This window comes from Neovison vison, chromosome 1, assembly GCF_020171115.1.
Source record: "Neovison vison isolate M4711 chromosome 1, ASM_NN_V1, whole genome shotgun sequence".
Lineage (NCBI taxonomy): Eukaryota > Metazoa > Chordata > Mammalia > Carnivora > Mustelidae > Neogale > Neogale vison.
In genome coordinates this window covers 274,892,710-274,920,279 of record NC_058091.1, presented here as the reverse complement: position 1 = coordinate 274,920,279, position 27,570 = coordinate 274,892,710, and the positions used below count along the sequence as shown (strand labels likewise).

Genomic DNA, 27,570 nt, shown 5'->3' with positions numbered 1-27,570 from the left:
GCCAGGCAGTCTGGGGGCAGAGTCTAGGCTCAGAGCTGCTAGACTTTCCACTGTGTGATTTTGGGTAAGTTACATAACCTCTCTGGGCCTTTGTTGCCTCACCTGTAAGATGGGAATGACAGAGATGCCTCTGTTGTGGGGTCACTGTGATGATTAATAGCATCCCTGCGTGCCAAGTGGCGTGAACCGGGTTTCTGGCTTTGGGAAGTACGTGGTGCATGTTTGCTGGTATATTGCTGGGACCGACGGAGCTGGGTCTGTGCAGCTAGGTTAGCACAGGGCCAGGGATGCGATAAGGCCTCCCTGAATGTCCGAGAATACCATTGACACTATTGTGACCAGTCCCCACCTGAGATTGTGCATTCCCTGGGGGCTTCTGGATCTGACGGCTCTGCTGCCCTCTCCCTGCCCTCTGCCCCGGCTACAGGCCAACGAGAACAGCCTGCTGAGTGCGCAGCTCAAAGGTTTCCCCCTGTTCCTGCACTCCAACCTGGGCCTGAAGGACTGCAGCATCAACCCCAAGTCCCCGCTGCTCTACGTGACCCGGCCCAGCGAGGTGGAGAAAGGCGTGCTGCCTGGCGAGGACTGGACCGTGTTCCAGTCCAACCACTCCACCTACGAGCCTGTGCTGCTGGCCAAGACGCGCTCGTCCGAGTCCATCCCACACCTGGGCGCGGACGCTGGCCTGCACGCTGCGCTGCACGCCACCGTGGTCCAGGACCTGGGCCTCCACGACGGCATCCAGCGCGTGCTGTTTGGCAACAACCTCAACTTCTGGCTGCACAAGCTCGTCTTCGTCGACGCCGTGGCCTTCCTCACAGGCAAGCGTCTCTCGCTGCCTCTGGACCGCTACATCCTGGTGGACATCGATGACATCTTTGTGGGCAAGGAGGGCACACGCATGAAGGTGGAGGACGTGAAGGTATGGGGGGGAGCTGCCAGAGGTCGGGTGGGGCCTCGCCACCTTCGACCCTTGGGGTTCCCTGTCGTGACTTCGCGGTCTTCCTCTCCCCGGTGCTACGTGCATCCCCCTTCCTTGGCCAGGCGGCTTTAGCGATTAGACGAAAGTGTCACTGGAAATGATATTGAAGCCTTGAATTTTGGGGTGTGGAGCTCAGGAAGGTATTCGCGGTGGGAGAGATTCCACTGTCGAAGCCAAGGGATGGGAGCTCTGCAGGGTTTTGTATCTGCCTTTTAATCCAGATGCGATGTTTCACTCTCAAAAATGTTTATGTCAGTCCTAGAGTTCCCACAAAACTTTTAAAACAAGAATTAGAGCTTGAATCATACACAGGCATATTCTAACCAAGGTCTGTATAAATAGCAGAATGGATGTGTTTATTTCAAAAAGTGTTTACCCAACTAAACTGTATGTAAAAGCATTTTGCAGACCTCGAAATTTTACACACACGCATCACTGCTGAAGAGAAGCCTACAAATGAAGACCATTAAGCAAACTTGAAAGTGCACTTTCATCTAGCCTCTATTTTACTCAGAGTTCTTTGCAAAGAGAACGGCATCACTAGAAATCAGTACTGGTTGCCATAAATAGAGGGCAGGCACAACAGCAGATCCAGGGAAAACAAAGCCAGGGGATTCAATTCTACAGATACTGCTGCCTGATGACCCTGTCCTCCCTTAGGAGATTAGCAGGCGTTAGAACATATTAGCACCAAATCCAGACCTTGCTTTGATGTTCAGGGGGCAAAAGAGACTTAGTGCTCTCCTCCCAAGTGAGCCCTGTTGTGGGCACTGTGTTCCCTGTCCTCCTGAAGTCACAATTAGGGTTGGCCTTGGGGCCTGGGAGGAAGGCAGAGGGGCAGGAGCGAACGCTCTACTCTTCCTTACACCTCCGGAGGAGAACAGCAAATGGGGTTGGGAGGCAGGCCCTGTGTGGGGAGTCAAGACCCGCTGGACCCTGATTGACTGGAACTCATGGGCAAGTCCCTTCCCATGTCTGAGCCTCAGTGGGGAACTCCCAAGAGGGGCAGATAGGAAGTTTTCAGGCTGTTTCCCCACCAGGGGTGAGGGGTATTAGTTTACAGAGGGGCAGGCCTGGAGCTCTCCCAGCTTGCATCTCATAGGATGGGGCTGTGTTGCTCTGATCTGCTTTGCACATTGTGTCTGCTCCTGGGAGTTCATCTTCTCAAGGGCTGTCCTGTTGAAAGCAAGTGTTGAGGTGATGCCTGTTGAGGCTTTCTGGCTCTGAGGCTTCATGCGGTGCCATTGCCGACCTCTCAAAGTAGATCGCTCTGTTTGCTGCTTAGGGCGCTCTTCTGCTTTCTCCTCCTGTACCCTTAGTGTTTACTGCTGTCCAGGTGAGTCCTTGAGACTGGTTCAGCGTTGATCCCATGAGGAAACCAGGCTATCAGGCTCGCGGCGTCCCCCACCAGCCCCGAGGCTGCCCTGCTTGCTTCTTATTTTCCCCACTTTGGCAGTGAGGGAAGAGAGCAGGTCGAAGCTATAACTGTCCCAGGATACTAATAGCGACACCCTCTTCTGTGCGCTCAGCTCTGAGCACACTGCTGATTGCTTCGCCAGCCAGGGTCCCACTTGCTTTAAACATCTTGTGAGTCTGAAGGGGCAGAGGTTTCCTTCTTTCCCCCGTCCCTTAATCCCAAGCACAGGCTACAACTCAGCCTTTCTTCCAGAGACATGAGTGTCACCCGGTTAACTTGGACAGTGCTGGCTGTACGGTGTGGGTTAAATCACACAGACAGCAGCTGCTTATGCAGGGCTTGGCCAGTCCAGGCTCTGTGCTTAGCCCTTTCTGTATGTGGCCACAGCGGATCCTCATAGCAGCCCCTTGAGGCGGGTATCATCCTAAGTCCCATTTTGCAGAAGAGACCACTGAGGCTCAGAGAGGTGACTTAACTTGCCCAGGGCCACACGGTTAGAGCATGCGTGTCTGTAAGGCAGTGCCTGGCCTTGGTGAAATGCTAGTGGGGGCCCCAAGACTGTCCGTCTGCAGAACGGTCTGACAGCACGCTCTCACAGGTGTCTTAGCAGCCTTGTGTGCTTTGTGCGGTGTGGGGACTTTTGGAGTCCTGATTCCAGAGTACAAGTGTATGTTTGTTCTGCAAGCGTCAGCTTCCCTTTGTTGACTTGCCCAGCGTGGGGTGCGCCATACTTGGGGACATCGCATGGCTGGGGATGCCATATGTCTTTGGAAAGTCACGATCCTGTGACATCAGTCTTGGCGCTCACCAGGAGAGACCCTCCACGTTTGACGGACGAGGATCTGAGGCTTACAGAGGCCATGACCAAAGACATAGCCATGCCACCATTTTATGCTGCTGACTAAAATGTCAGGCAGTTTGACACGCAGGGTCTCATTCAATCAGCCCAAGAGGAATTATTACCTTCATTTCATACTTGGGGAAACTGAGGCCTAGAGTAGTCATGAAGCTTTCTTAGGGGCACATAGTAGAGCTGGGCTAGCGACAGTTCTTCTCTGGCTGGAGGCCTGAGGCAGGTGGCAGCTCAGGGCTGGCTTCCTGGGTATGGAACCTGTACACAGGTCCGCACACAGAAGGGGCCTGTACAAGGTTAGTGCTCTGCCCTGGCCTTGATATTTGAAACGATTTTGGAGCAAGGGTCCCACATTTTCATTTTTTGCTGGGCCCTGCAGGCTCTGCAGCTGGTCCTACAATAGTAGGATCTTTCTGGGCCCTCAGTGGGAAGAACAGAGCCCCTGGCTTTCACCTCACCCTCTTCTTCCTCCTCTGCCTATCCTAGGCCCTGTTTGATACACAGAATGAACTACGCACGCACATCCCAAACTTCACCTTCAACCTGGGCTACTCAGGGAAATTCTTCCACACAGGTAAGCGGGCCTGGCTGTGTACCCAGGAGCAACTTCCAGGGGCCTTCAGCATCTGGATCCTTGGAGAACTGTGCCTGGGGGGCTAATGGGCTCATGTTAGGGCCACATTTGACCCTGGTGACCTCCCCCTGATCCGACAGCCCACAGACAGTCACAGCCCCCGGCAGAGGGCATTTGGGGGCCGCAATAAGACATGTAAGCCCTCACTTACCCCTCCCTGCCTTCAACTTGTGCTGTCTTTGGGGTCATCTTCTCCCTCTTGTCTCCCCCCTCCTCCATCTTTAAAAATTATTTGTACTATGCCTGCTTAAAAAGGTAATCGGGTGAGTTTTAAGAACACCGCAGGAATACATCGCATGGACAGTGAGAGTGCCGTATAATTGTTGCCGCCCCAGAGATGGCCACTGCCATTTCACTGTCAAGTCTTAAGGGTTGAGGTTGAGGGTGCAGGTGGCAAGGTTCATGCCTTCCCTCTTCTTTTGGGCTCTCCCAAGTTCCTCAAATGCTGCCCTTCTTGTCTGAGCAGGAGGGAAAGACTGTCATCCGTAGGCCAGACTCCCTTCCGCTTGGGCCACGGTGTGGAGAGCCTCTCTGCAATTCTAGGAAAAACCCTAATACTTTGCAATTCTGAGTGGGGGGTGGGGGGAATTCAGCAACAGGCTCCCAAAGCCACATAGCAATCCTGCGTCATCTGAACGCATTTTTGGATTCTTGGTCCTCAGCATTTCAGAGGTAGTTTGGGTCATAGTATGAGACAGGACTAGACGTCCTGTCTGTATACAGAGCGGCTCAGATCGTGACGTAGAAGACAGATGACCAGCGGCCCAGTAGGCAGACAGGAAGCGGATCAGAGCAGGCCTCCCAGAGCTGGGAGAAAGTGCTGGGACCGCGGATGGCACGCATGGGATCCCAGGGCCCAGAGAGGAGAAGGACTGGGCCGCAGCCTCCCGGAGGCCGGGCCGGGCTGAGCGGCCGGCGCTCTGGCTGCAGGTACCGACGCCGAGGATGCCGGGGACGACCTGCTGCTGTCGTACGTGAAGGAGTTCTGGTGGTTCCCCCACATGTGGAGCCACATGCAGCCGCACCTTTTCCACAACCAGTCAGTGTTGGCCGAGCAGATGGCTCTGAACAAGAAGTTCGCTGTCGTGAGTAAGATTCCCCACGGGGCGGATGGCGTGGGCTGGGGGCTGGGGGTCCCGACCACTGGCCTCTCGCCGCTGTCCTGCAGCTCCATCGCAGAGCATTTTGTCAGGGTCTTTGCAGCCCCTGTCTCTCTAAAGCCTCGCAGAGACCCCGAGAGGCGGTTATCGATACTGTCCCTTTGAGCTAAAACACCAAAGCGCGGGGACCCCCAACAGCTGAGAGGAGGGCCCACAGGGCTTAAAGCCAGGCCAGTTTCTTTCCTGAGCCCAAGCTCTGTCTTCAGGCCAGAGTGGGAGGCTCAGGGAAGCTGGAGCTGGTACTTGGAGAGGAGGGAATGAGGCCCAGTTTCGGGCTCAGCCTGGCCCACCAGCCAGTCAGGCCGTGCGACAGGCAGGAAGAGCCCCTGTCCTTGCTCCTCACACCGGGGTGCTGGAGGGCATGAACATGGGGCTGAGAGTTAAGAGTTCCCCAGCTTGTTCAGTCCCTCACTCCGAGACTCGGGGCCCAGTCCTTTCCTTCCCTGGGCCTCAGCTTTCCCATCTGTACCACGAGGGCGTGGACCCATTGTCCTGCCATTCTAGCCTCTGATTTCTCTCTCCTGTGCTACAAAGGGGAAATGAGACCCGGTGGGGAAGGAGCCCCATGCTCACCCTGGCCTGGGCCTCCTCTCCCCAGGAGCACGGCATCCCCACAGACATGGGCTATGCGGTGGCCCCCCACCACTCGGGTGTGTACCCCGTGCACGTGCAGCTGTATGAGGCCTGGAAGCAGGTGTGGAGCATCCGCGTGACCAGCACGGAGGAGTACCCCCACCTGAAGCCAGCCCGCTACCGCCGCGGCTTCATCCATAACGGCATCATGGTAAGTGGGCTCCCGCCGCCCATCTGGGGAAGTATGGCCTACGGGCTCGGGTTAGGGTCGCAGGCCAGGCTCTGCTGTCCCCTCGGGCATCCAAGGAAGGTTCTCCATCTCAGGGAGGATCGGCTGCTGGGCTGGCCCTTTTCCTGAGCTCCTTTTTAGCTTTTGTGACAGGGCATTGGGAGCTGAACATTTTCTAAAGGGGCCTCTGGTGAGGATTGGGAACAGGCCTCTGTCTCGTTCGTTTGCTTACTTCAACACTTTTAATGAGCTGCTCCAATGTTCAAGGCACTGGGGACACAGAAGTGTACAGAACCAGTGAAGGTCCCTGCCCTTGTGGACCTGACGTCCTAGTGGCAGGAGATAGTGCACTCACAGATATGTGACATGCATAATGCGAGGCCAGTTGGTGATGGAGCCATGGAGAAGAGTTAGGCGGGGAAGGGGAGTGCCAGGGAAGAGGAGAAGTCATTTTAAATAAGGGAAACAAGAAGGGCCTTCCTAGGAGTGAGCCATGCTGCTATATGAGGAAAAGCTTTCAAGGCAGAGAGAGCAAGGGCAAAGGCCCTGAGGTAGGCAGGCTCTGTGCTAGGTGTATTTGAGGGCCAACTAGGAGGCCAGTATGGCTAGAGGGGAGTATGGGGTGGGGGAAAGGAGGTTAGAGGGGTGATGGGCCAGCCACATCATGTAGGGCTACATGAGGCCATTGGCTGGACATTAGCTTTTTGTGAGATGGGAAGTTTTTGCATACAGTGCTATTATGATCAGGCTCATACTTTTAAAAAGGTTTCCCTTGTTCTGGCTGCCTTGAGTTGCAGAGACCGCAGGGGACAAAGTGGGAAACAGGGACACCAGTTGGGGGGGGGCCGCTTCAGTCTTCCAGATCAGAGAGTGGTGGTTCCATTAGGGTGCAGGGTTGAGGTGTGATCAGATTCTGGACTTAATCAGAAGGTTGAGCCAACGGGATCTGCTAATAAATTGGAGGTAGGGTGTGGGGGAGAGAGATGAGTCAGGATGACTCCAGGGTTTTGGGCCTGAGCCACTGGAAAGATGAGTTGTTGACAGTCCAGATGGGGCATGTGTGGGAAGGCCCATGCTTTCATCTGTCCATCTGTCCATCTGTCTGTCTGTCCATCCACCCCTCTCTCTTTCCCTTCCTCCACTGGCTGCCTCAATACAAGGCATTCGTATTCTCTCTGGGGAGGAGGTGGTGACCAGACAAGCAAGTTCTCTGCTCTCGTGGGGTGCCGTTTTAAGAGAGGAGTCAGAATCGACAGTTAAGCCAGCCGGTGACTGGGAGCATCCCTGGGCAGGTTCTAATGCTGTGAGGGACTTATGAGAGTGACCGGGAGGACTGCTTTGCAGAAGGTCAGGGACCCTCGTTGGGCAAGCGTTCTCACTTGCCTATCTCTGTTACTCTGGGGCCTGCTCATTTTGTTAACAGAGAGTAGCGGCGAAGTTCGTAAAATGGCAAGGGCCCCCGGGCTCACTTGAGGGAATGTTGCAGGCTGCAGAAGGTCACTGGAGGAGAGGAACCCCAAGGGTGGGGGCTGTGTGGTCACATAAGAGGGTCAGAGCTCTCCCCTGCCCCATCCCCAGGTCCTCCCGCGACAGACCTGCGGCCTCTTCACACACACCATCTTCTACAATGAGTACCCTGGTGGCTCCAGCGAGCTGGACAAGATCATCAACGGGGGCGAGCTCTTCCTCACCGTGCTCCTCAATCCTGTGAGTGCTCATAGCCCTTGGCTGGGGGTGAGGGGCCGCTGCTGGACAGCCTGTCTGCAGCCGGGGCTGGCTTTCCTGGGCCTGGGGAGGAGGGGGCGGCAGCCGGTACAAGGGCCGGGAGTGGGGAAATCTGCCCTACACCCCTGGCTCTCACCCTGCTCTGCTGTGTGACCTTGGGAAGAGAATCCGAGTTGTCTTTCCTTTTTCCTTCCAGAATCTTGTACTTCAGTGCAGTAGTGTGAGCGTTTTTGTCTGTGTTCTTTTTCCAGTCTCTGCATGTGTGTATAAATGTATGGATGTTAGGTACTAACAAAAATAGTAAGTCATTAATCCATAAACTATATCTGCATATATACATTTATTTTGAAGTACATATATTTTAAACTATTCATCTGAGCTTTCTGGCCCTCTCTTTCCTTATCTGTAAAATGGAAATAATCATCCATGCTTGAATACCATTAAGTAGATACTAAGCAGTGGTGTTATTCAGCTTTATGGGATAACTGAGCCCTCCTTGTCTTCTGTGAACACTCCACTGAAAAAAATACAGAACACGCATATGACTGCACAATAGGTCAGCTTCCCATTTCAGGGTTGTGCTAGTCGGTGATCAGTCAGCCAGACCTGGGTTCACCTGGCTGTGCCTAGGCCAAGGTCACTCAGCGAGTTTGCTAAAGGCCCCAGGGAGCCTCAGAATGGTCATAGAGTGACTTCTGCAAGCTGTGGCCTGACGGGAAGAGTCAAAAGTGGAGTGGAGGGGGCTCAGATGCTGACCAGCCCTGCCTCCCCCCCCCCGGAGCAGATCAGCATCTTCATGACGCACCTGTCCAACTATGGGAACGACCGCCTGGGCCTGTACACCTTCAAGCACCTGGTGCGCTTCCTGCACTCCTGGACCAACCTGCGGCTGCAGACGCTGCCCCCCGTGCAGCTGGCACAGAAGTACTTCCAGATCTTCTCCGAGGAGAAGGACCCGCTCTGGCAGGTGGGTGGGTGCGTGGGTGCGGGGCGGGGGGTCGCCTGGGTGTCTTGTCGCAGAAATGGAAGGCCCACCACTGCCAGGCACACATGCCAGGCGTGGGCTTGGCCCCACGCTCTCAGTCACTCTTGAGTGCAAACTCAGGTGTGCTCTTACATGGGCACACTCACATGTTCTCACACGCAGGTATGTACACACACCCCCACAGACGTGCATGTGTGCACACTCACACACACCTTCTGAAAATGCTTGATAAGGCTGTAAAGGAGCAGAGTGTAGATCAAGGGCAGATCAAAGCACCTGCCTGGCCTGGTTAGACTCAGTCCTTTATGTCCCTTCGCATGCTAGAAGGCTCTGTACACGGGAAAGGGGACTGATGGGAGGGTTTGGGGGGGTCTGCCCCAGGGACTGTCAAAATCTGGAAAGAGAAGCTAAGTTGGAATGGAAGCCATCTCATAGCTCAGACCAGGGGTCTACAGGCCAGGGCTCATGGGCCAGATGGGGCCTGCAGTCTGTTTTTGTAAGTGAAGGTTTATTGAAACCCATCCACACTCGTTCTCGGACGTACTATATAGGACTGCTTTCATGCTACAACAACGGAATTGAGTAGTTGGGACAGAGACCAGGTAGTACTCGAGCCTAAAGTAGTTACTAAACAATTACCCAAGATTTACTAACCTCTGCAGAAGAAGTTTGCTGACCCCTGGTTCAGACGCAGCTCACCCAGTTAAACTCAGCAGATGTTTGTGAGCTGCTGTTGTGTGCCAAGCACTGGGCTGAGTGTTTGCTAGGAATCACTGGACGTGGTCCCTGCCTGCGAGCAGCTCAGTGTCCTGAGGTGGGGTGTGACAAGGACACACATAGTTACCCTTCCTGCCAGTGCTGTAAGAGCCACATATCTGTGTGCAGTGAGAGTCCGCTCATTGGGTTTGGGCCTCTCGCCTCACATTCCTTCCATTGTTGTTTTAGGACCCCTGTGAGGACAAACGTCACAAAGACATCTGGTCCAAGGAGAAGACATGTGACCGCTTCCCAAAGCTCCTCATCATTGGCCCCCAGAAAACAGGCAGGTCTCTCTGTTCTTGGCCAGGGTCCCTCGCCACTTGCTGTCTCAGCCACAGAATTTCGGGACCACCTTGCCCTGGTTCCAGGCCCCGATAATCTGCCCCCCTCTTTCCCAAGAAGGGAGAATGAAGTTGGAATGAATATGAATTGTTGGGATGAACGTGAACTGCCTGTCAGTATGAAAGTGGGGAGAGGGCGGAGGACGGGCGTAGAATTTGCTTATCAGCCCTGAACCACAGCCTCAGGGAGCTCTCTTCCTGGGCGTCTCTAAGTCTAGGCAGAGAAGCCCAGATCAGCTGTTCCACACGTTTGAGCAGTGCCAGGCAAAACTGGTTCAGGGCAAAGAGGACGGCAATCAATTAGTCATGTCTGCCAGAGGTATAAGGGGGAGGAGCAATGATATGCTCGCTAAGTGTTTGCCATCCACACATACTGTAAAGCATGAATGGGTATGCCCATTTTACAGATAAAATAACTTGAGGATCAGAGAAGTGAAGTGACCTCCCCTGACACACTCAGTTAGTCAGTGACAGATCTAGATCTCGAACCCTTATCTCTCTGACCCCCCCCCAAGCTTATACTCTTAAAGAAACTAAACTCTAGAGTTTCCTTCTCCTCCAAGATGTCTTATTATAGCCTCAGCATAGGAAAGGAATGAACTCTCTGAAGGAAGGGGTAGGTACTGTACTGTCGAGTAGGACAGACAGTGTGAATGAGGGAAGGGCTCCCAGAAGGAGAAGCCATTGAGCCAGATCTCTTAGCCCTTCATGAATTTCCCGTCAACAGACTGCAGGGTCTAGAGCTCCCTTTTCTCTGAGCTCCTCCCATGTGTCAGAGGACAGAGGCCCAGACCTGGAAATCTTCTAGTTCTGGGATTATGAGACGACCCTAATGAACTGGGCATGGCTCCTGGAGTAGAGGGGTTGGAAGGATTCTGAGGCCAAGTTCTTGGTTAGTGTTTAGGATGCCGTGATGGATTAGTGATGTCTGCAGTGGATGCAGGAGTTGCGATTCCCACGTGCATGCCCCGTATTTGCTGTCCTGGCTTTCATGAAGTTAATTTGGATTGCACAGGTGTGGAAACTAAGCCCCAGAGAAGACAAGGGACTTTCCCAGGATCTCTCCATGAGTCATGGAGAGGTGGAGTCAGAATCCATGATCCCACCTCCATGTTTGTTGGGGGGACAGAGCCCTGGTCTCAGCTTTCTTCCATCCCTGCAGGCACCACGGCCCTCTACCTGTTTCTGGGCATGCACCCGGACCTCAGCAGCAACTACCCCAGCTCAGAGACCTTTGAGGAGATCCAGTTTTTTAACGGCCACAATTATCACAAAGGCATCGACTGGTGAGTGGCCCTGTCCATCCAGGGCTGGATGGGAGCTTGCTGGCATGGCGTCTGCCCCAGAGGAGGTCTGCCGTGCTCATGGCAGGAAGCAGCTGGCCCTTGCTCACACACAGCTGAAGTTCTGTAAACAGGGACAAAGCTCAGTGACCCTTGAGTCATGATGTTGGAGCCTTGTCACGGGCGGGACATTTGATGAGGAAGCCCTTTGCCCCTTTCCGTCACCGCCTGGGGTCAGAGGCTGCTGGAGGTGGGAGCCAGCACCTCCTTTGCTTATGGGAAAACAACCTGAATGCCAGAGGAGGACAGTGACTTGACCAAGGTCCCAAGAGCTGGGGACAGGGCAGGGGCTAAAATCCAAATGTTCTGACCCTGAGTGCTGGCCGAACTTTGCTTGCCTCACCGTGGAGCAGGTGGTGTTCTTGTGAGCCCGTCAGAGGCGGCTTGCCAGCCTATGGGGAGTTTCCTGGGGAGGTGGGAGGTGGGAGGTGGTATAAATCGCAGCTTCTTTCCAGAACCTGTCACCAGAGGTTATGGCAGTAGGGGTTGGGGGTGGGGCACGTGGTGATAGTTTTACGCTCCAGTCATTTCAGTTTGCATCTTTCTCGACTGTTCGCCTTTTCTTACCCTATCTGTGTATTACTCTTATTATTTTCATGTCAGTGGTTTGCCTGGGTGGAGAGATTATGGCCCTTCTTCTGTTGGTTTCTGTACTTTTTCTCTTTCTCTTTTGTCTATCATCTGCCTGCCTAGCTGCCTACCTGTCTCTGTCTCTAACACGTGGACTATCTCTGGGGTCCCTGAATGCCGCCCTCTGTCAGGTTTTAGGGAGGTGACATGGTATAACACCGTACATTTAACCTCAGCAGGGCCTGGGGCAGCGCCCCATCAGCAAGCACCCCAGCAGCACATACACGCACAAACACGTTTCTAGCAAAGACCGTGACTATTTACACTAAGATTAATAGGTCCGGTTTTGCTGCCAAATGGCTTTGCTCTAAACTTGAGGGAAAACGCTTCTGTTTTCAGAGCTTTCTCAATTTCGGTGTTACAGACAATGGACTGTGGGTGTACAGATGCTATTTCATAAAGAAAATTCAGAAATTGAAACTAACAGAATGCTGTATGTTGTAATTAGAATTTTAAAAATAAATAAAATTCAGAAATAGGAGAGAGCTAGCAGTTCCTCAGCCCCATTCCCAAGATTTTGGTTTTGTAGGTAGGTATAGGGCGGGGTGAGGAGCCTCAGAAGCCCCAGGGCGGTTCTGACGAAGGGGTGTCTGGAGTTAACCCTGTCTCCCAGGATCCAGTAGGGATCCTACACCCTTACCTAATGTGGGCCTGTGGGCTTTGGTTTCCATGAAGCCCTGAAGTTGTCCCTCTATTCTGTATGAGTAGGAGCCCCTGGAAGGCTCTGGAGTGTTCATTTAGCTTCCTAAGTGGTCCTGCAGAGCTGGTCCCAAAGGGTTGGAATGGGCATCCCTTGGGCTGAGATATGGAAGGTTCCTCTGGAAGGCTGTCAGACTGACCTACGTGAGGCCAGGGAGGGGTGTGACTGGCAAAAGGTAACACACTCCCCCTGGCTTTGTCTCCTGGTCTGCAGTGACAGCCTAGAAAGTGATATTCTTGGCCAGTAAAGAAGCCCTGTACTCGGGATGGGGCAGAGCAGGAGGGGGCATCTCTTGGGACCATTCAGGCTCTTCCTGGGGTCAGAGGTGTCCCAGTTTCCCCCTTAGAGCACTGGGTTAATGCCCCGTCATTTTAGCTGGGAATACCTCCTTCAAGAGTCAAACACACCACGCACCATCCCATGCCTTACAACCCATATCACTTCCGTAAGTCTTCCTATCCTCCTGACTCCAAGGTCCCCCAAAAAGGAATGGATTGCACAAAGGGGGACTGCCCAGTGGCTGACCATCTAGAATCTCTACCAGGAGCGGGTCACTGGGATCCATGTGCCTGCTGGCTTTCTGAACTCCCACCCCAGCGACCTCTCCCGCTGCATTCCTCTGGCCCCTTTCTCACGAGTCTTGCCTGTGAGCTCTTCCCTCTGGGCTTCCTGCAGGTACATGGAGTTCTTCCCCATCCCCTCCAACACCACTTCTGACTTTTACTTTGAGAAGAGTGCCAACTACTTCGATTCGGAAGTGGCGCCCCGGCGGGCGGCTGCTCTGCTACCCAAGGCCAAGGTCCTGACCATCCTCATCAACCCAGCGGACCGGGCCTATTCCTGGTACCAGGTGAGCTGGGGCTGGGGTGGAGCCCTGGGTAGGGGCATGGGGCTCTGTCCACCACTCAGCTACTCATACATTCATTCAACAGGTACTTACTAAGCCCACCTGCCCACCCTGCTAGCTTCACTGGGGTCCTGCCTCTGATTCTGACACCAGCAAGGGGTGGAGGCTGGTTCCACTTTGATGAAAGTGAGATTGGGTGAACAGTGAACAGTGATCTTACTAACTGGCCTCCTCGGTAGGCACGGGGTGGAGGGGGTGGGGATTCAGAGGGGGATAAGGCTTAGGTCTCCGCCTTCATAGTAGGGGATGCAGACACCTGATCAGGTAACAAAGTCTGAGCTAGAGAAGGTAATGACTCCTCATCCCCACTCAACAATGTAAGAACTAGAACTTTCTTTAACTTCAGTGACCTGACTTAATTTCTTCTGAGCACCCATTCTACTAGGCTTACAGGAAAGCCTAGGATCAGGCCTTTTGGGAGGTTTTCTCCCCTGCCTGCCAGTCTTCCTGGGATTCTGGTCCAGGTCCAGGATGTGGGGGGTGAATAGCTTGTCCACCCACTGGTCCCGGAAGGCCTCCTCAGGCCTGGCCACTTTCAGCAGCTCCCTGCAGCCCTCTGAGCCTGTCCCTTCCTCTCTGGGGCCTCACTGCATCTGCCATCCTGGTGGCGGGCCAGGTACAGATCCTACTTGCTCTCTGCTCCCCACAGACTGCCCACCCTGAGGGATATGTGAGCCTCAGTGCAGTGGGGAGGCCTAACAGTGTGACCCCTGGAGGGCAGGCTCCTGGTCTCTGGATGGGACCAGCCCATGGCATTATCAGGTGGCTCAAACATGGCATTTTCTGATTCCTTTCCTATCCTGTCTTAGTCTGTTCAAGCAGCCATAATTACAGTATCATGGACTCGGGCTTAAATAACAGGAGTTTATTTCTTATGGTGATGGAGTCTCCAAGGACAGGATCAAGATGCTGGAAGATTTGGTTCCAGATGAGATCACTCTTCCTGGCTTTAAACAGTTGCCTTCCCACTGTGTCCTCACAAGGCAGAGAGGGAGAGAGAGAGAGCAAGAGTGGGAGCACGCACTCCCTCTGGTGTCACTTCTTACAAGGGCACTAACCTCATCGTGGTGGCCCCACCCTCATGACCTCATCTCCCCGCCCAGGTACCTCCCCAAGGCTCCATATCCAAAAACCATCATACTGTGGGGTAGGGCTTCAACGTAGGAATTTTGGGGAGGGGACATATACATTCAATCCATAATAACACGTTCTAATTTCTACAGAGGACAAATTCTCAGTTTAGTATAAGTCCTTTCTAACGTTGCTAAGCTCTGTTTTCAACAAAAAGAGTGCAAGCTTTGGGCTCAGGACCTGTAGCAGACATTTATTTGTATCTGGCTGGCATTTGCGAACATTGCTTTATTTTTATTGTATGTATGAATGATCACCTTCTTTATGTGACAGCTGAGTCTGGTCTTCTATTTATGGAGGCAGTAGTGAGTTTTATTTTGAAATAGTTTTATGTGAATAAGAAAGATGAGTCAGTGGGAATAAAGTGTGTGGACCTCGGCACACACAGGTGGCTTGTGGATATGGGAGACATCAGAGAGGAGACGGGAAGACAGTCAGTATGTGGAAACTCTGATCTAGTTCGACTCCTGTCTTGCAAAGATGGGAAAACGAGGGCTCTGAGAGGTCATGACTCCCCAAAGTCAAAGTGTAGTGAGAGGCAGATCCGGGACTTGAACCCAGGGCTGCTGGTTCCGGGCAGGGTCTTCAGGCCCCTTCGTGGCTGCTGAAGAGAGCCTCTTGTTTTGTGCCCCCATGTGACACACTGACCCTCCTCCCTTACCTGCAGCACCAGCGAGCCCATGATGACCCAGTGGCCCTGAAGTATACCTTCCACGAAGTGATCACGGCTGGGCCTGATGCGTCCTTGAAGCTGCGGGCCCTCCAGAGCCGCTGCCTGGTCCCCGGCTGGTACGCCACCCACATTGAGCGCTGGCTCAGCGCCTTTCATGCCAACCAGGTAGCTGCCTATCCCTGGCCCTTGTGGGGGGGGGCACTCAACAGTTCTGGCTTGTGGAAGCTGGCAGAGAGCCTCAAATCTCTTTTGTCATGGGGTCCAAAATGTCCTCATTGGCGAGCTAGATCTTTGGGGTCTTTGAAAGTTTCGTTCTTGTTCATCCCAAGGCTAATGTGTGAAAATTCCCTGAGCCCATGTCCTGTCACCAGGCTCTGTGTCCCTGAGGGGACCCCAAAAGCCCTGGGGTAGGCTGCCTTCCTGAGAGGGGTGTGGTGATGTGGAGCACCTGAGTGGAGAGGTAAGCAGGGCTAGATCACATGAGGCATTTTAGGGAACCTCTTGGAGGGTTGAGGCGGGAGAGTGACATTGGGCCAGATTCTTAGAGAGAGGCAGAGAGGGATATGGTAGGATTGTGACAGGCAGGAAGGAGTGGAGTGATAGCTTCCTCTCTAGGAGAGGGAAGCCGGCAGAGAGCAGGGAGTTGGACTGCAGAAGCCCGAGGTGTAGGGACACCTGCCATGCAGGGGTGGGAGAGGAGGCAGAGACTATGGAGTGAAGAGTCCCCAGTTTGTAACCATGGCTGCTGACCAGAAGACCGGGAACCTGTTTGCCCTTGTAGTAAATACAGGTTCAGATCATCCTTGTCTCTTCTCTCTTTTCTCCAGATTCTGGTCTTGGATGGCAAACTGCTGCGAACAGAACCTGCCAAAGTGATGGACACAGTGCAAAAGTTCCTTGGGGTGACCAACACTATTGACTACCACAAAACCTTGGCGTGAGTGTCTTGGCTTTTCAGTGGGGTGATTTTCTGAGCAGGGACCTGGACCCAAAAGCAAAAGGCCTGAATAATTATGGAGGAGACACAGATAAATCAGAGTTAGAAAGTGTGCATATTCCCAATGGCTCTTTAGTGGAAAAGCTAATATTAATATGATTTGGGTCATATTAATAAAGGTATCAACTCAATAAAAAAGGGAGGTGGTAAATATGTTTCACTCTGGTCAGTCCCGCCCCTGGGGTTTTCTTTTTAGTCTGTGCTGAACATTTCTAGAATCTTTTATTAAACTAACTTTGACTAATATTAGGCAGCTTTAGTTCCCACAAAGGCTTCTTAGCATTAGGTCATGATTTAAATATAATTTTAGGAAAAGGAAGCTACAGATAATTGTCGATGGATTATAATAGCACTCATGCAGAACCTGGTACAGGTCCACTGAGAATGCCCTCCCAAGACGGATAGAGGCCAGCCTGTGTGGCAGAAGCTCAGGGCTAGGGAGTTATGTGTTAACCATGTCACAGACAAGTGACTCACACAGCTGTATGGAGTGAGGAGGTGGTCTCAAGAGAGGGAGGAATAAAATCACCTTCCCTGGTTACCTTCCTGGGAAAGTCATGCAGCAAGAATGTCCCCTTTTCACTGTCTTGGAGGTAGAAGGGGAAGAAGAGAAGCAATCCTTTACCTCGAGGCAGACAGGAGCAGCAGCTAAGGGTGTGGGGCTGTTGGCATCAGAGACGCCTGGGTTAGGAGAACCATTATGTCTTTAGCTGTATGACCTTGGACAAGTGTCTTAGCGCTTTCAAGCTTCACTTTCCTCATCTGTACATTGGAGATAAAGGTGATGACTCCTGCTTCCTGAGGGCCCCTGTATTATATGAGGCATGCATGTGGAGCTCTTAGCTCCGTGCCTGGCATGTACTGATGCTCAGAGATCATTTAAGTCTTCATCATCCTCATCTTCCTCCTTTATGCCTGCCCTGTGACCCAGTCAGAATTCCCTGTCTCCTACACCTGCCAAATGCGAATTCTGCTTTCCCACTGTCCTCATGCTGGAAGCATTCAGCCCTAATCTAGGGCTGAGTTCTGATGCCAGTGTGCCTCCCCTCCCCTTGGCAGCTTCAGATCTCATCTCCTCCCTCCCTTCAGAAAAAAACCTTTGAAGGCCCAGCATGACTTTGCATCCTGAAGGCAGTCTGGCTCTGTCATTTCTGAAGTTTACTCTAAAAGCCAGAACTTCTCAGTGATGGCTATGCTTAAGTACTAGTGCAGACATTGCATTTCTTGAAAAATCGACAGTTTATTAGAACACACACCCACAACAATGCCACTAAGCTTTTGCTTCCCTATTGGGTTCTTGGGTGAAAAAAGGTGCTTGGCCCCGAGTAGGAGAGCGCTCAGGGAAGGTTTCCTTGAATCCCGAAGGATGAATGGCAGATGTTCTTCTTCTGGGTTGCTTGCTGGAGGGACTCGGGCTGCCCCACCAGGATGAGAGCAACTCAGCACGTGAGCTGCTTTCTGCTGGGAAGAAGGGGGCAGGCGTGTTTAGTGTAGCCCAGGGCCAGCAGCAGCAAACCCCAGCCCCCATACATCTATCTATCTGTGGGTTCCAGAGTGTGCTTAGGGGAGTGGGTTGTGGTCCAGGCTCTGCCACTCCTGGAGTCTGTGAACTTGGCCTTAAGGTGGGAAGGGGATGGGCTGGGCTGGCTCCCATCCATAGGCTTTCCCCACATCCGCAGGTTTGATCCAAAGAAAGGATTTTGGTGCCAGCTGCTCGAAGGAGGAAAAACCAAGTGTCTGGGCAAAAGCAAGGGCCGGAAATACCCAGAGATGGACCTGGATGTAAGTGCACACACCACCTGTGGCAGCTGGATCCCGGGGGCAGGGAGTGTCCCTGAGCAGCGGGGATCCTCTCTCCTCTTGACCCTGCACTGAGTACCTTAACGGCCTTGGCCTTTCTTGGATGATGTTCTTACAAGGAGGGAATGGAAGCTGGGACATGGTGGATTAGAAAAGATTTAGTCTAGTGACGATTTACGATCTTCTGCCTAGGGCTGAATGCTGTGGGCTTTGAGGATGGATCAGACGTGTCTTTGCCTTCACTGGGTGAGGGGTGGGGGTTGGAAATAAGTCACACACACCAGGAAGAATATAAGGCAGGACGTGCTTCCTGCAGTTAGAGAGCTGCATGCGATTTCCAACCAGAGATGGCACTTGAAGCTAGGAGGGGAGCCAGAGGGGGAGGGGCTCGGAGCTGGGCCTGGACAGCGTTTGGCCCAAGGTATGGATGGATGGGGGATAAGCCTTCTTGCGGGAGAGAATGGCATGTCCGAAGGACATAGGTCAAAGGTCACACATCCTGCCTTTCAGTCCTGATTTTAACGAATTCCTTCTTTTCTCCCAATCTTGACCTTGTGAAGTATGTTTTGACCTTGTGGACTATGTTTTGGTGTCCTACCATCTCACTTTATTTCGGAGGCTGCCATTTTGAGGATGGTGGTGAATAAATGATAGGTGTGTGGGTTGACGCTGACAGTGGTAGATTTACAGAGGGGAGAGGTCCCTCTAGAACCAGCACTTCCCTGAGGTCTGAACTCTTCCTCCTGTTCCAGTCCCGCGCCTTCCTGAAGGACTATTATCGGGACCACAACATCGAGCTCTCCAAGCTGCTGTACAAGATGGGCCAGACGCTGCCCACCTGGCTGCGGGAGGACCTCCAGAACACCAGGTAGCCGCGGCCACCACAGCCAGACCGAACGTTTGTGACGGCCTGGACGGCCCGCCGCATGCTGAGCCAGACTGACCCGCAGAGTGGGGAGCTGGGCCTGGGCTGGCCGGGCACTTCCAAGCAATACTCCGCTGAGGCCCAGGCAGGGCCAGGAGAAGAGCCCAGGCGGGTCCACAAGCGCCTCAGAGCATCCAGCGCTGGGTCTGTGGCCTCCGGGACCTCCCTCGCCAGCAGAGGTCCGTTCCGTGCACGGCCTTCCGTGGGGAGGCCGCCCCCTGTTGGTGGAAGGCCACTTCCTGGTGAGAGGGAGTCCATGAGACTCCCTTTTCTGTCCCTCACTGTGTCCTACCAACCATGCCCTCCCCTTCATCCCATCACTCCCTGCACCGGCGGGGTCTCCCCTCAGTATTAGCTGCCATGTTTGCCCTGTCCTCCAGACTACAGGGAGAGGAGCCCAGCTGGGCCTTTTGCCAAACTAGGGAGAGAGACTGGATGCCTCCCTGACTGTTTTGAGCCAGGCACTTCAGAGGGGCCAGCTGGGTGCCCAAAGTCACTGGGCTGGATGTGGTGGGGGGCCTTCAAGAGAACTCTGCACCTCTACACGCATTCCGGTTAATACCTTCACATCTCACTTTCCCTTCTGGGGAAAGAACCGCTGATTCCTACAGTATCCACCCAGTCCTCAGGGTCTCCTTCGGGACCCCGGGGCACTGCCATGCCATTAGGACCCAGAGACCCAGGCCCCCCTGCCCTGTTCCTCATCCTGGGATATGACGTGTGGTATTTCCTGTGGTAAAAGACTGAGGCGGTTCAGGAGTCTGCCAGTATACATGTCCCAATGTACATATGTTGTCCCCATGCCCACCCCCAACCTTGGCCCCTGGGCAGACCCTGGGCAGCGTGGGTGAGACTGCCATCCATGGCTTTGTCCCAGCTACCTGTGGCCAAGGGTTCCTAGACCCCCTTAACCCGCACCCCCAAATACTAAGAAGCTAAAGTATTTTAATATTTTTTTTTTTTTTTTTTTTTTTTTTTTTCTTGGTGCCAGAGTTTATACCCTGGGTGCTGGGGTCGCACTGTGTTTTTATATATATATATATAATGTGTATATATATATATTATATTTTTTTTTGGTTGGGTTTGTTTTTAATTCAGTCATACAAAATGGTGGCAAGCCCCAGTGTCCTATCTCAGTGCTCAAGAATGAGATGGAAGGGAGGGGAGGGCGTGTCCTGGTGTGTCTGGGCCTTGGGGAGACACTGTGCAGGTGCCTCTTGGAGAGGTGTCTGTTCCCTTCCCAAGTGTCGTGGCTACCCTGGGGCTACTGCAGCTGAACAGAGGTGGTGAAGCGCCCAGGGAAGACCCGCTCTCTCCGGGACAGCTGGTCTCATGAAGCTTAGTGACCCTGGAGGAATTTTGGCCAAAGGAGACAGCAGGGCTGGGGCGGGAGGCCAGGGGGCTGAGGCCGGCCTGTCCCCTCCTTGTCACATGGTGCTAGGTTGGGTGCCGCCCTGGGAGCTGGGCTGCCCACCAGGACCCACAGAACTGTCTCCAGGCCCCCTGTAGACCACGGGATCTCGGGGCTGTTTTCCGGTTAGGGTCGGCTCCCACCGCCTCTTTAACAATGTGAAGTGACTAAGGCTGGGTGCCTCTCCCCGGCCCCTCCCACTGCCCGTCAGCTTCCAGCCAACATCCAGAAAACCCTTTCTGGAGAGCCTTGTCCTATTAGGAAGACTCTAGCATCTTGGGGCTGGAAGGGTCCTTTGACGGGTATGGAAACAGAAAGGCGAGGCGGCCTCCTTGGCCGACGTCTCAGAACTGGGTGAGAGCAGGGAGGAGAATTAAACCTGAGGCTCCTGATTCTGGGTCCAGTGCTCTTCTTTCAATGCCACACTGCCTCTGAGCCCATCCTGGGGACCCTACTCTGTGCCAGCTTCCTGTCCCTCCCTCAGTCACACCCGTGGTCATCCAGGATAGGGGACAAACCACTCCTTCCCAGCCAGGGTGCCTTTGAGCCTTCTCCGTTCCTGGTCTGCACATGCAGTCTGCCTTGCTCTCTCTGAGAGGTCCTCCCCTGGTCTTTGGGGGTCGGGGGGGGAGGCTGGGTCTGTCTGACCTTTGAACCCAAGCCCTTTTCTCAAGTTCTTCGCCGGCAGTGGAGAAGAAAGGGGGATACTCAGCGGGACGGCTGCGTGTGGGTTCACTGTCTTCCGAGAGAAGCCTTCCCACCATGCTTCTCATTGGGGCCTTCGAGGCTGGGAACCCAGCGTCAAGCCCGCAGGGGATGAGGAACAGTGTCTGGGGACAGGGTGGCACGCCTGCTTGTATGCTTGTGAAGACTTGCCAGTGCCGTGGAACCTGACCCGCGCAGAAGGGGGCAGCATCTTCCACAGTGCAGACCCCAGGCCTCATTTCCCATCTTGCGGCAAGGGGCTTGGGCTCCGTGGCCTATGCTAGACCTTTACAGCTCCCACTGCTGAGATCTACCCTCTGTGTCTGGACACCTGCCCCTCTCTCTGGGAGCTTGGAATGGCCGGTGCACTGGCAGCTCTATTTCTCTCTGCCTCTGACCCGAGGAAGGAGCAGGTGGGTTGGAGGCCCCAGCGGACCCCTGTGGGAGCAGAGGAGGTGGTGGGGCATGTTGTCTAGGTCCTTCTGGAAGGCTGGGCACTTGACTTGCCACATGTTCTGAGTCTGTCTGGTCCCTGCTACTTCTTCCCTTCCAACTCATGAATCTTGCTCGTGGACCCGCTGCCAGGAACTGTAGCTGCTGAGGAGGGGGACAGACAAATCCCTCTAGGGGCCCCCAACTACTGAGCACACAGATCTTCCTCACGAGAGGGCAAACCAGAGGGCAGTAGGTACGGCATCTCTGCATCCTCAGTGTCCCGTAATGCACTGTGTTTGGCCAGAGAGAGAGAAACAGCTTAAATCATGGAGTGGACGCTGCCGACCATTCTCTCATCCCTCTCGAGAGCCTTTGCTTGGGGCAGGCGCAGGTGGAATGTCCCCTGTGACTGCCTCAGCCACTTGGGGTGCTAGAACTGCCCATAGTGCACATCTCGCGTGTGGAGGAGTCTGAGGTTTCAAGATGGGCCTCTTCCAGGCCCGTGAGGAGAAGCAGCCGGGGCCTCGGGCCCTGCTGAGGGAGCAGCCATCTGTTCCCCATGAAGGATGACTAGGCTGACCCACAGAGATGGGTGCCCTTAGGAGGGAATGGTCCCCACCGGTTTGTAAGGGAAAGAGCAAGTGAAAACACGTACCAGTTATTTTATTATGAACACCTACTGTCCTCCATCTAGAGTTAAAATGAACATTCTGCCACATTTGATTTCTCTCTCTCTGTACGTATGAATTTTTTTCCAAACTAGTTTTAAAGTGAGTTGCAGATATCATGAGACTGGACCAAAATGCCTCGGCCCGCATCCCCAGAGAGTTAAGACATCATGCTATGTCTTGGCCGGTATCACACCCGCGACAACAGTGATTTCCTAAAAACATCTGCTGTTGAATCCATGTTTGCTCCCCAACCCCCATAACTTTTAGGCCTGGTTTTAGAATCAGGATCCGCTCAAGTTGCATACATGACATCTTGTAACTGCGGTTTTTGTTCAGTCTCTCCCCTCTCTGGTTGCTTTGGTTCTTTAAATGATGTTATTTCTGAGGAGAGCAGGCCCCCGTCCTATTGAAGTCCCGCATCTGGATCTGTGTGATCATTTCTTCATGGTGTCACAGAATGTGCTCCTTTAGCCCCTGTCTTGTCCAGGGTGATTTAGGCTGCATGGATTTCCGCCTTCTGTGCTGACTTGACATCTTCACTCCAGCCTGAGATGCCTCTCTCTTGTCCCCTGTACCAAGTGCCAAACCAGCAGCAGGGCTCGGTGGAGCCCCGGGAGCTCAGGGGAGGGCAAGGGAGGCAACGCTTGCAGCTGGGCCTGCTGGGAAGGAGATGCCTCTGGCCCAGAAGAGCCTGTGCTGCCCACTCTGATCCTGGCGATGGGCCACCGAGCAACGAATAGCATGTCTGTCTGTCTGTCTGTCTGTCTCTCTGTTTTGTGGCCTCCCGGTTTTTACTTCCTGGAGGCCCGTGGTCTGTGTGCACTGGAACAGAGCCAGGCCCCTGGGATGCACCAGGGAAGGGCCTAAGCGGGGAACTGCCTCCCCCAAGCTTGAGTGTGAGGAGGAGAGCCCGGGGCCAGAGGCAGGAGATGTGAAATTTCGTCCCAACTGGGTACGTTTAGTAGCTACGTCACAGTTTCCCCTCCAGGGCCTCAACTTCCCCATTTATAAGATGTGCAGATGGGGCTGTAACAGGGGTTTTCAAATGTCCAAGAAGAAAGCAGGTCTGCTCTAGTGGAAGTGAGGGTGGAGGGCCCAGACCCCTGCCCTCGAGGCAATGCTGGGTGCCTGGTGTGCAACCCTGGGCCAGCTGCCCCCCAGGGCTCGTCTTTGTCACCTCGGCCAGCCAGAGATTTTTGGAAGGGGCGTGGGCTTTGTGAGGGGTCAGTGTCAAGGTTCTGGGGAGACTCTGGTTGTGTTTTATCCTAATAAGTTCATCCCTCCCTCTCTTCTCCCTCTCTCTGGCCCTTGAGGAGAATGAAGGAGGGGAGAGGGCTTTCTATGACTGTGCTAGCTTTTATTATCAGCAAGAGGGCTCCTTTTGTAATTTGCATGAAATTCATGTCATTTCCTGGGGAGAGGAGAGGGCTGACTGGAGAGGGTGGGGGGGCACGCTAGGGGAGCAGACAGGTTTCCTTCCCTTGTGGGGGTTGGGAGAAGGGGGAGAGGGGGTGCTGCCCAGCTCACCTGATCAGGGCTCTCGAACCAGCCGTTTTGGGTTGTGTTAAAAGTGGGAACCTTCCTCCATTAATGTACAATCTCGAACTAACTGCTAATAAAGTGGGGTTCTATTTGTACGCACTGGTCATGTCTGTGTGTCTTTGAACTTTAAGAAAGGCCTGTAGGGAAGGCGGCCATAGGGAGGTTCACACCACAGCCAATCTGGCCGCCCCTGTGTATGGCGGGGATGTCATTTTACTCTTTGATCCCGTTTCCCTCGTCCTTGAGGGGTGTGGAAGAAGTTGGACGCAGTGGCCGTTCCTGGAGAACTTGATGGAAATGCAGATCCCCAGGCTGCAGGCCCAGAGAGTCACCACTGGCAGATGTGAGGTAGGACCCAGCCGTCTGCATTTTAACCTCTCCACGCCGAGGCACCACACTTTGGGAAACCCTCAGGACCCTCTGTGAAGCTTTAAAATAATGTACCTCCCCGGACTCCCCAGAATGTGCTCTTTCAGAACCTCTGGGAGTGGGACCCAGCTAAGTGCTTTTTAACCAAGTCCCTGATGCATGGGAAGATTTGGGAACACTGACCCAGGCCACTGAGTGCAAGGCAGAGAAGGGCCAGAGGAGCGTGGACAGCTGCTGGGGGGCGTGCGAGGACACAGCTGGGAACACCAACACGCCAGCCCCGGTGCACGGGAGCAGCACTGGCGGAGACCTCACGGGTCGTCAGCCGGGAGCCTGGGACGGGCCATGTGGCATCGCCCACACTGCGTGGCTGGAGGCTACAGTAATGGGAGCAGCTCCAGAAGGCACGATACAGAAGCGTTCCCGTGCCAGTTAGGGCCAGTCTGGCCACATCAGATTCTTGAATTTTAAAATAGCCGGTATTTGTTTTTCAAAAAGAAACATTGAAAACCGGGTAAAGGCAGGAGTACTCCTGTTGGAATGGGGTCAGGGTCTGGGCTCTCACCAGCTAATTCCTCCTCTTGGTCCCCCATATTATCTCAGAACCCCCAAATCCTTGAAACAGTGTGAAAATCCAGCCCAGATGTTCTCAGAGGTCCCAAGAGTCTGCATTTCTTCTTCTTCTTTTTAAATATTTCATTTATTTGGGGGAGAGAGAGAGAGAGTGCAAGCCAAGGGGAAAGGCAGAGGGAGAAGCAGACTCCCCACTAAGCAGTGAGCCCAAAGCAGGACTTGATCCCAAGACCCTGAAATCATGACCTGAGCTGAAGGCAGACACTTAACTGACTGAGCCACCCAGGCACCCCAAGAGTCTGCATTTCTTCCTTCGTTTCTTTTTAAAATATTTTTTAAAAAATGTATTTGATAGAGACACAGTGAGAGAGGGAATCCAACCAGGGGGAGTGGGAGAAGGAGAGGCAGGCTTCCCACTGAGCAGGGAGCTGATGGGGGGGCTCAATCCTTGGACCCCGGGGTCATGACCTGAGCCGAAGGCAGATGCTCAATGATTGAGCGACCTGGGCGTGCCAAGAGTCTGCATTTCTTTCTTTCTTTCTTTTTTAAAAGATTTTATTTATTTATTTGACAGACAGAGATCACAAGTAGGCAGAGAGGCAGGCAGAGAGAGAGGGGGAAGCAGGCTCCCTGCTGAGCAGAGAGCCTGATGTGGGGTTCGATCCCAGGACCCTGAGATCATGACCTGAGCCGAAGACAGAGGCTTAACCCACTGAGCCACCCAGGTGCCCCAAGAGTCTGCATTTCTAATAGGTTAAGTGAATAAAGGCAGTCATAAAAAACTGAGGAGTCCACTCAAGGAATCAGGTATTCCAAGAGCAGTCTAGGCTCCCAGAAGTAGGCATCTCCCTCAGAAGCCATGGATCGTGTGCCTAGGGCAGTGTGTTACATAATAGCAAAATGCTGAAAGCAGCCTAGATGTCCATCCATGGGGGATCAGCTACATAGCTTCTAGTGTAGCCACACATTGGTATGTGATAATGAAAATAACTAACTCAGTCTTCAAGTCCTGCCAGGGAAATTTCTATGAGACCGACCTACAGTGTGACCATTTTTGAAAGGAATGCTACATGGTGTGTATTTTTCCTGGGAATGTAGATAACATCCCTCTCACCCCAAACTGGTAACTGGTTACTTCTGGAGAGAGAGAAGAGACCGGGAAGAGGGCAAAGGTTCAAAGGGGATTTAAGCTTTTGCTGCAACACTTTTTAAAAAACAAAGACAGGATATTTGTGCATCACTTGAGGAATGAAAGTCTTCATAAAAAAATACATAGAAATGGGTGATGCAGAAAGGGAGCTCCAGGCGCTCAGACTGTTGTAGGGAAGATGTCATGAAGGCAGCACAGGTGTCCTTGGCCCAGCCCTTGGGCTCCCATCAGAGCTCGGGGCAGTGGAGCTTGGGGGCGGTTCTTGCCTTGTCACAGCTATCCTGAGCTATCGTCAAGATCCCGAGCCGAGGGGGCGCCTGGGTGGCTCAGTGGGTTAAGCCGCTGCCTTTGGCTCAGGTCATGATCTCAGGGTCCTGGGATCGAGTCCCGCATCGGGCTCTCTGCTTAGCAGGGAGCCTGCTTCCCTCTCTCTCTCTCTGCCTGCCTCTCCGTCTACTTGTAATTTCTATCTGTCAAATAAATAAATAAATCTTTAAAACAAAACAAAACAAAACAAAAAAGATCCCGAGCCGAGGATCCAGACTCGATGTGAGACCAGAGGCAAGTCTCCCCTCCCTGTCTGGTCTGCAGAGCCCAGCTCCCACATGCTAACAGGTGGGGGAGTTAGAGCCCACATCATCAGAATTGGACAACCCCACACGGTGTGAGACAGACCCCGCCAAATGCCTGTGAAGTTTCTGACAAAAGTGTAACATGAATCTAGCCAGCGGGTACATCTCTGCTGAGAGACAGTTTGCAAAATAACTGGCCTGAACTCTAAAAATGTCGCGGTCATGGAAAAACAAAGGCTGAGAAATGGTTCTGAATTAAAGGAAAGTGAAGACATCTGGCAATCGCATGTCCCCTGTGACCCTGGGAGGGGTCTTGGGCCAGGAAACAATCAGCTATAAAGGACACCAGAGGGACCACTGGCAAAATGCGGATGCGGACTGTGTCGATTGGATATAGTGTTGTATCAGTGTGAGATTTCCTCATTTTAATGATTGTACTGTTATTTAAGAATAATAGAATTTTTCTTAGGTGCACGCTGAAGTATTTTTGGGTAAAAGGGAGAAAAATGGAGCTTGAATTTAGGCTTATTCGATGCAGTCTATAACTTGTCCAGCAAGGGGCAGTGTGACCTCAGCTTCTCACAGCTAGGGTCCCTGAGAACCTCTCCACAGAACACCTCCACCGCAGCTGGGGGTCGCTGGTGGAGGGGTAATAATATTACAAATAATAATATCAATCAGTTAAATTATATGAATACTAAAAAGCGTTTCTCACTTCTCAGGCAGGCCTTCTGCTTGTCGAGGACTACTTCTTTTGATCCTTGCAACAACTCTCCGAGGTTAAGTATTAGTATCATTCCTATTATATACATAAGGGATCTGAGGTTCAGAAAGGTAAAGTAATTCTGCCAGGATCACACAGCTGGAGTCCTTGGTCTGGGAGACTCCACAGCCGGAAACCCCCTGGCCTATACTGTGCTGGTGACCGGGCATAGGGCAGGAGAGGACACTCTACCCTCCCCCACATTCTATCTCTAGCCACCGGGAACTCTGGACCCCGGGCTCCTGAACACCCACCTGTGCCAGACATGGACACTTCTTGACTCAGAATCAACTGAGCGGATTTTTAAAATTACCTGGCCGTGTTGCTCCAGATTCTGCTGCGGAAACTCCAGGAAGGGCCCGGGAACCTGTGTTTTAACGAGTTCCCCAGGTATTATGTTGTGTGACCAGAGGCTGACAAGTCTTGGTCACTTCAATCCAGCGTGTTTTCTTTTCTTTTTTCTTTTTTAAAAGATTTTTATTTATTTGTTTGATAGAGAGAGACACAGTGAGAGAGGGAACACAAGCAGGGGGAGTGGGAAAGGGAGAAGCAGGCTTCCCACCAAGCAGGATCCCAGGACCCTGGAATGATGACCTGAGCCAAGGGCAGATGCTT

The 27,570-nt window shown here is 53.1% G+C and overlaps 1 protein-coding gene across 4 annotated transcripts in view; it reads left to right on the top strand.

Moving 5' to 3' along the window:
• Window positions 1-23,623, top strand: part of NDST1 (N-deacetylase and N-sulfotransferase 1) — a 58,194-nt gene extending 34,571 nt beyond the window's left edge. For all 4 annotated transcript variants that reach the window (XM_044231367.1, XM_044231373.1, XM_044231372.1 and 1 more), the window contains 13 exons: window positions 428-922; window positions 3,739-3,826; window positions 4,817-4,971; window positions 5,645-5,830; window positions 7,427-7,555; window positions 8,358-8,540; window positions 9,504-9,600; window positions 10,821-10,944; window positions 13,007-13,181; window positions 15,037-15,207; window positions 15,870-15,979; window positions 17,719-17,821; window positions 18,592-23,623. In XM_044231367.1, the coding sequence (XP_044087302.1) occupies window positions 428-922; window positions 3,739-3,826; window positions 4,817-4,971; window positions 5,645-5,830; window positions 7,427-7,555; window positions 8,358-8,540; window positions 9,504-9,600; window positions 10,821-10,944; window positions 13,007-13,181; window positions 15,037-15,207; window positions 15,870-15,979; window positions 17,719-17,821; window positions 18,592-18,711 (2,136 nt within the window). In that variant the 3' untranslated portion in view covers window positions 18,712-23,623. The remainder of the gene's footprint in view (window positions 1-427; window positions 923-3,738; window positions 3,827-4,816; window positions 4,972-5,644; window positions 5,831-7,426; window positions 7,556-8,357; window positions 8,541-9,503; window positions 9,601-10,820; window positions 10,945-13,006; window positions 13,182-15,036; window positions 15,208-15,869; window positions 15,980-17,718; window positions 17,822-18,591) is intronic.
• The last annotated feature ends 3,947 nt before the right edge of the window (window positions 23,624-27,570 follow it).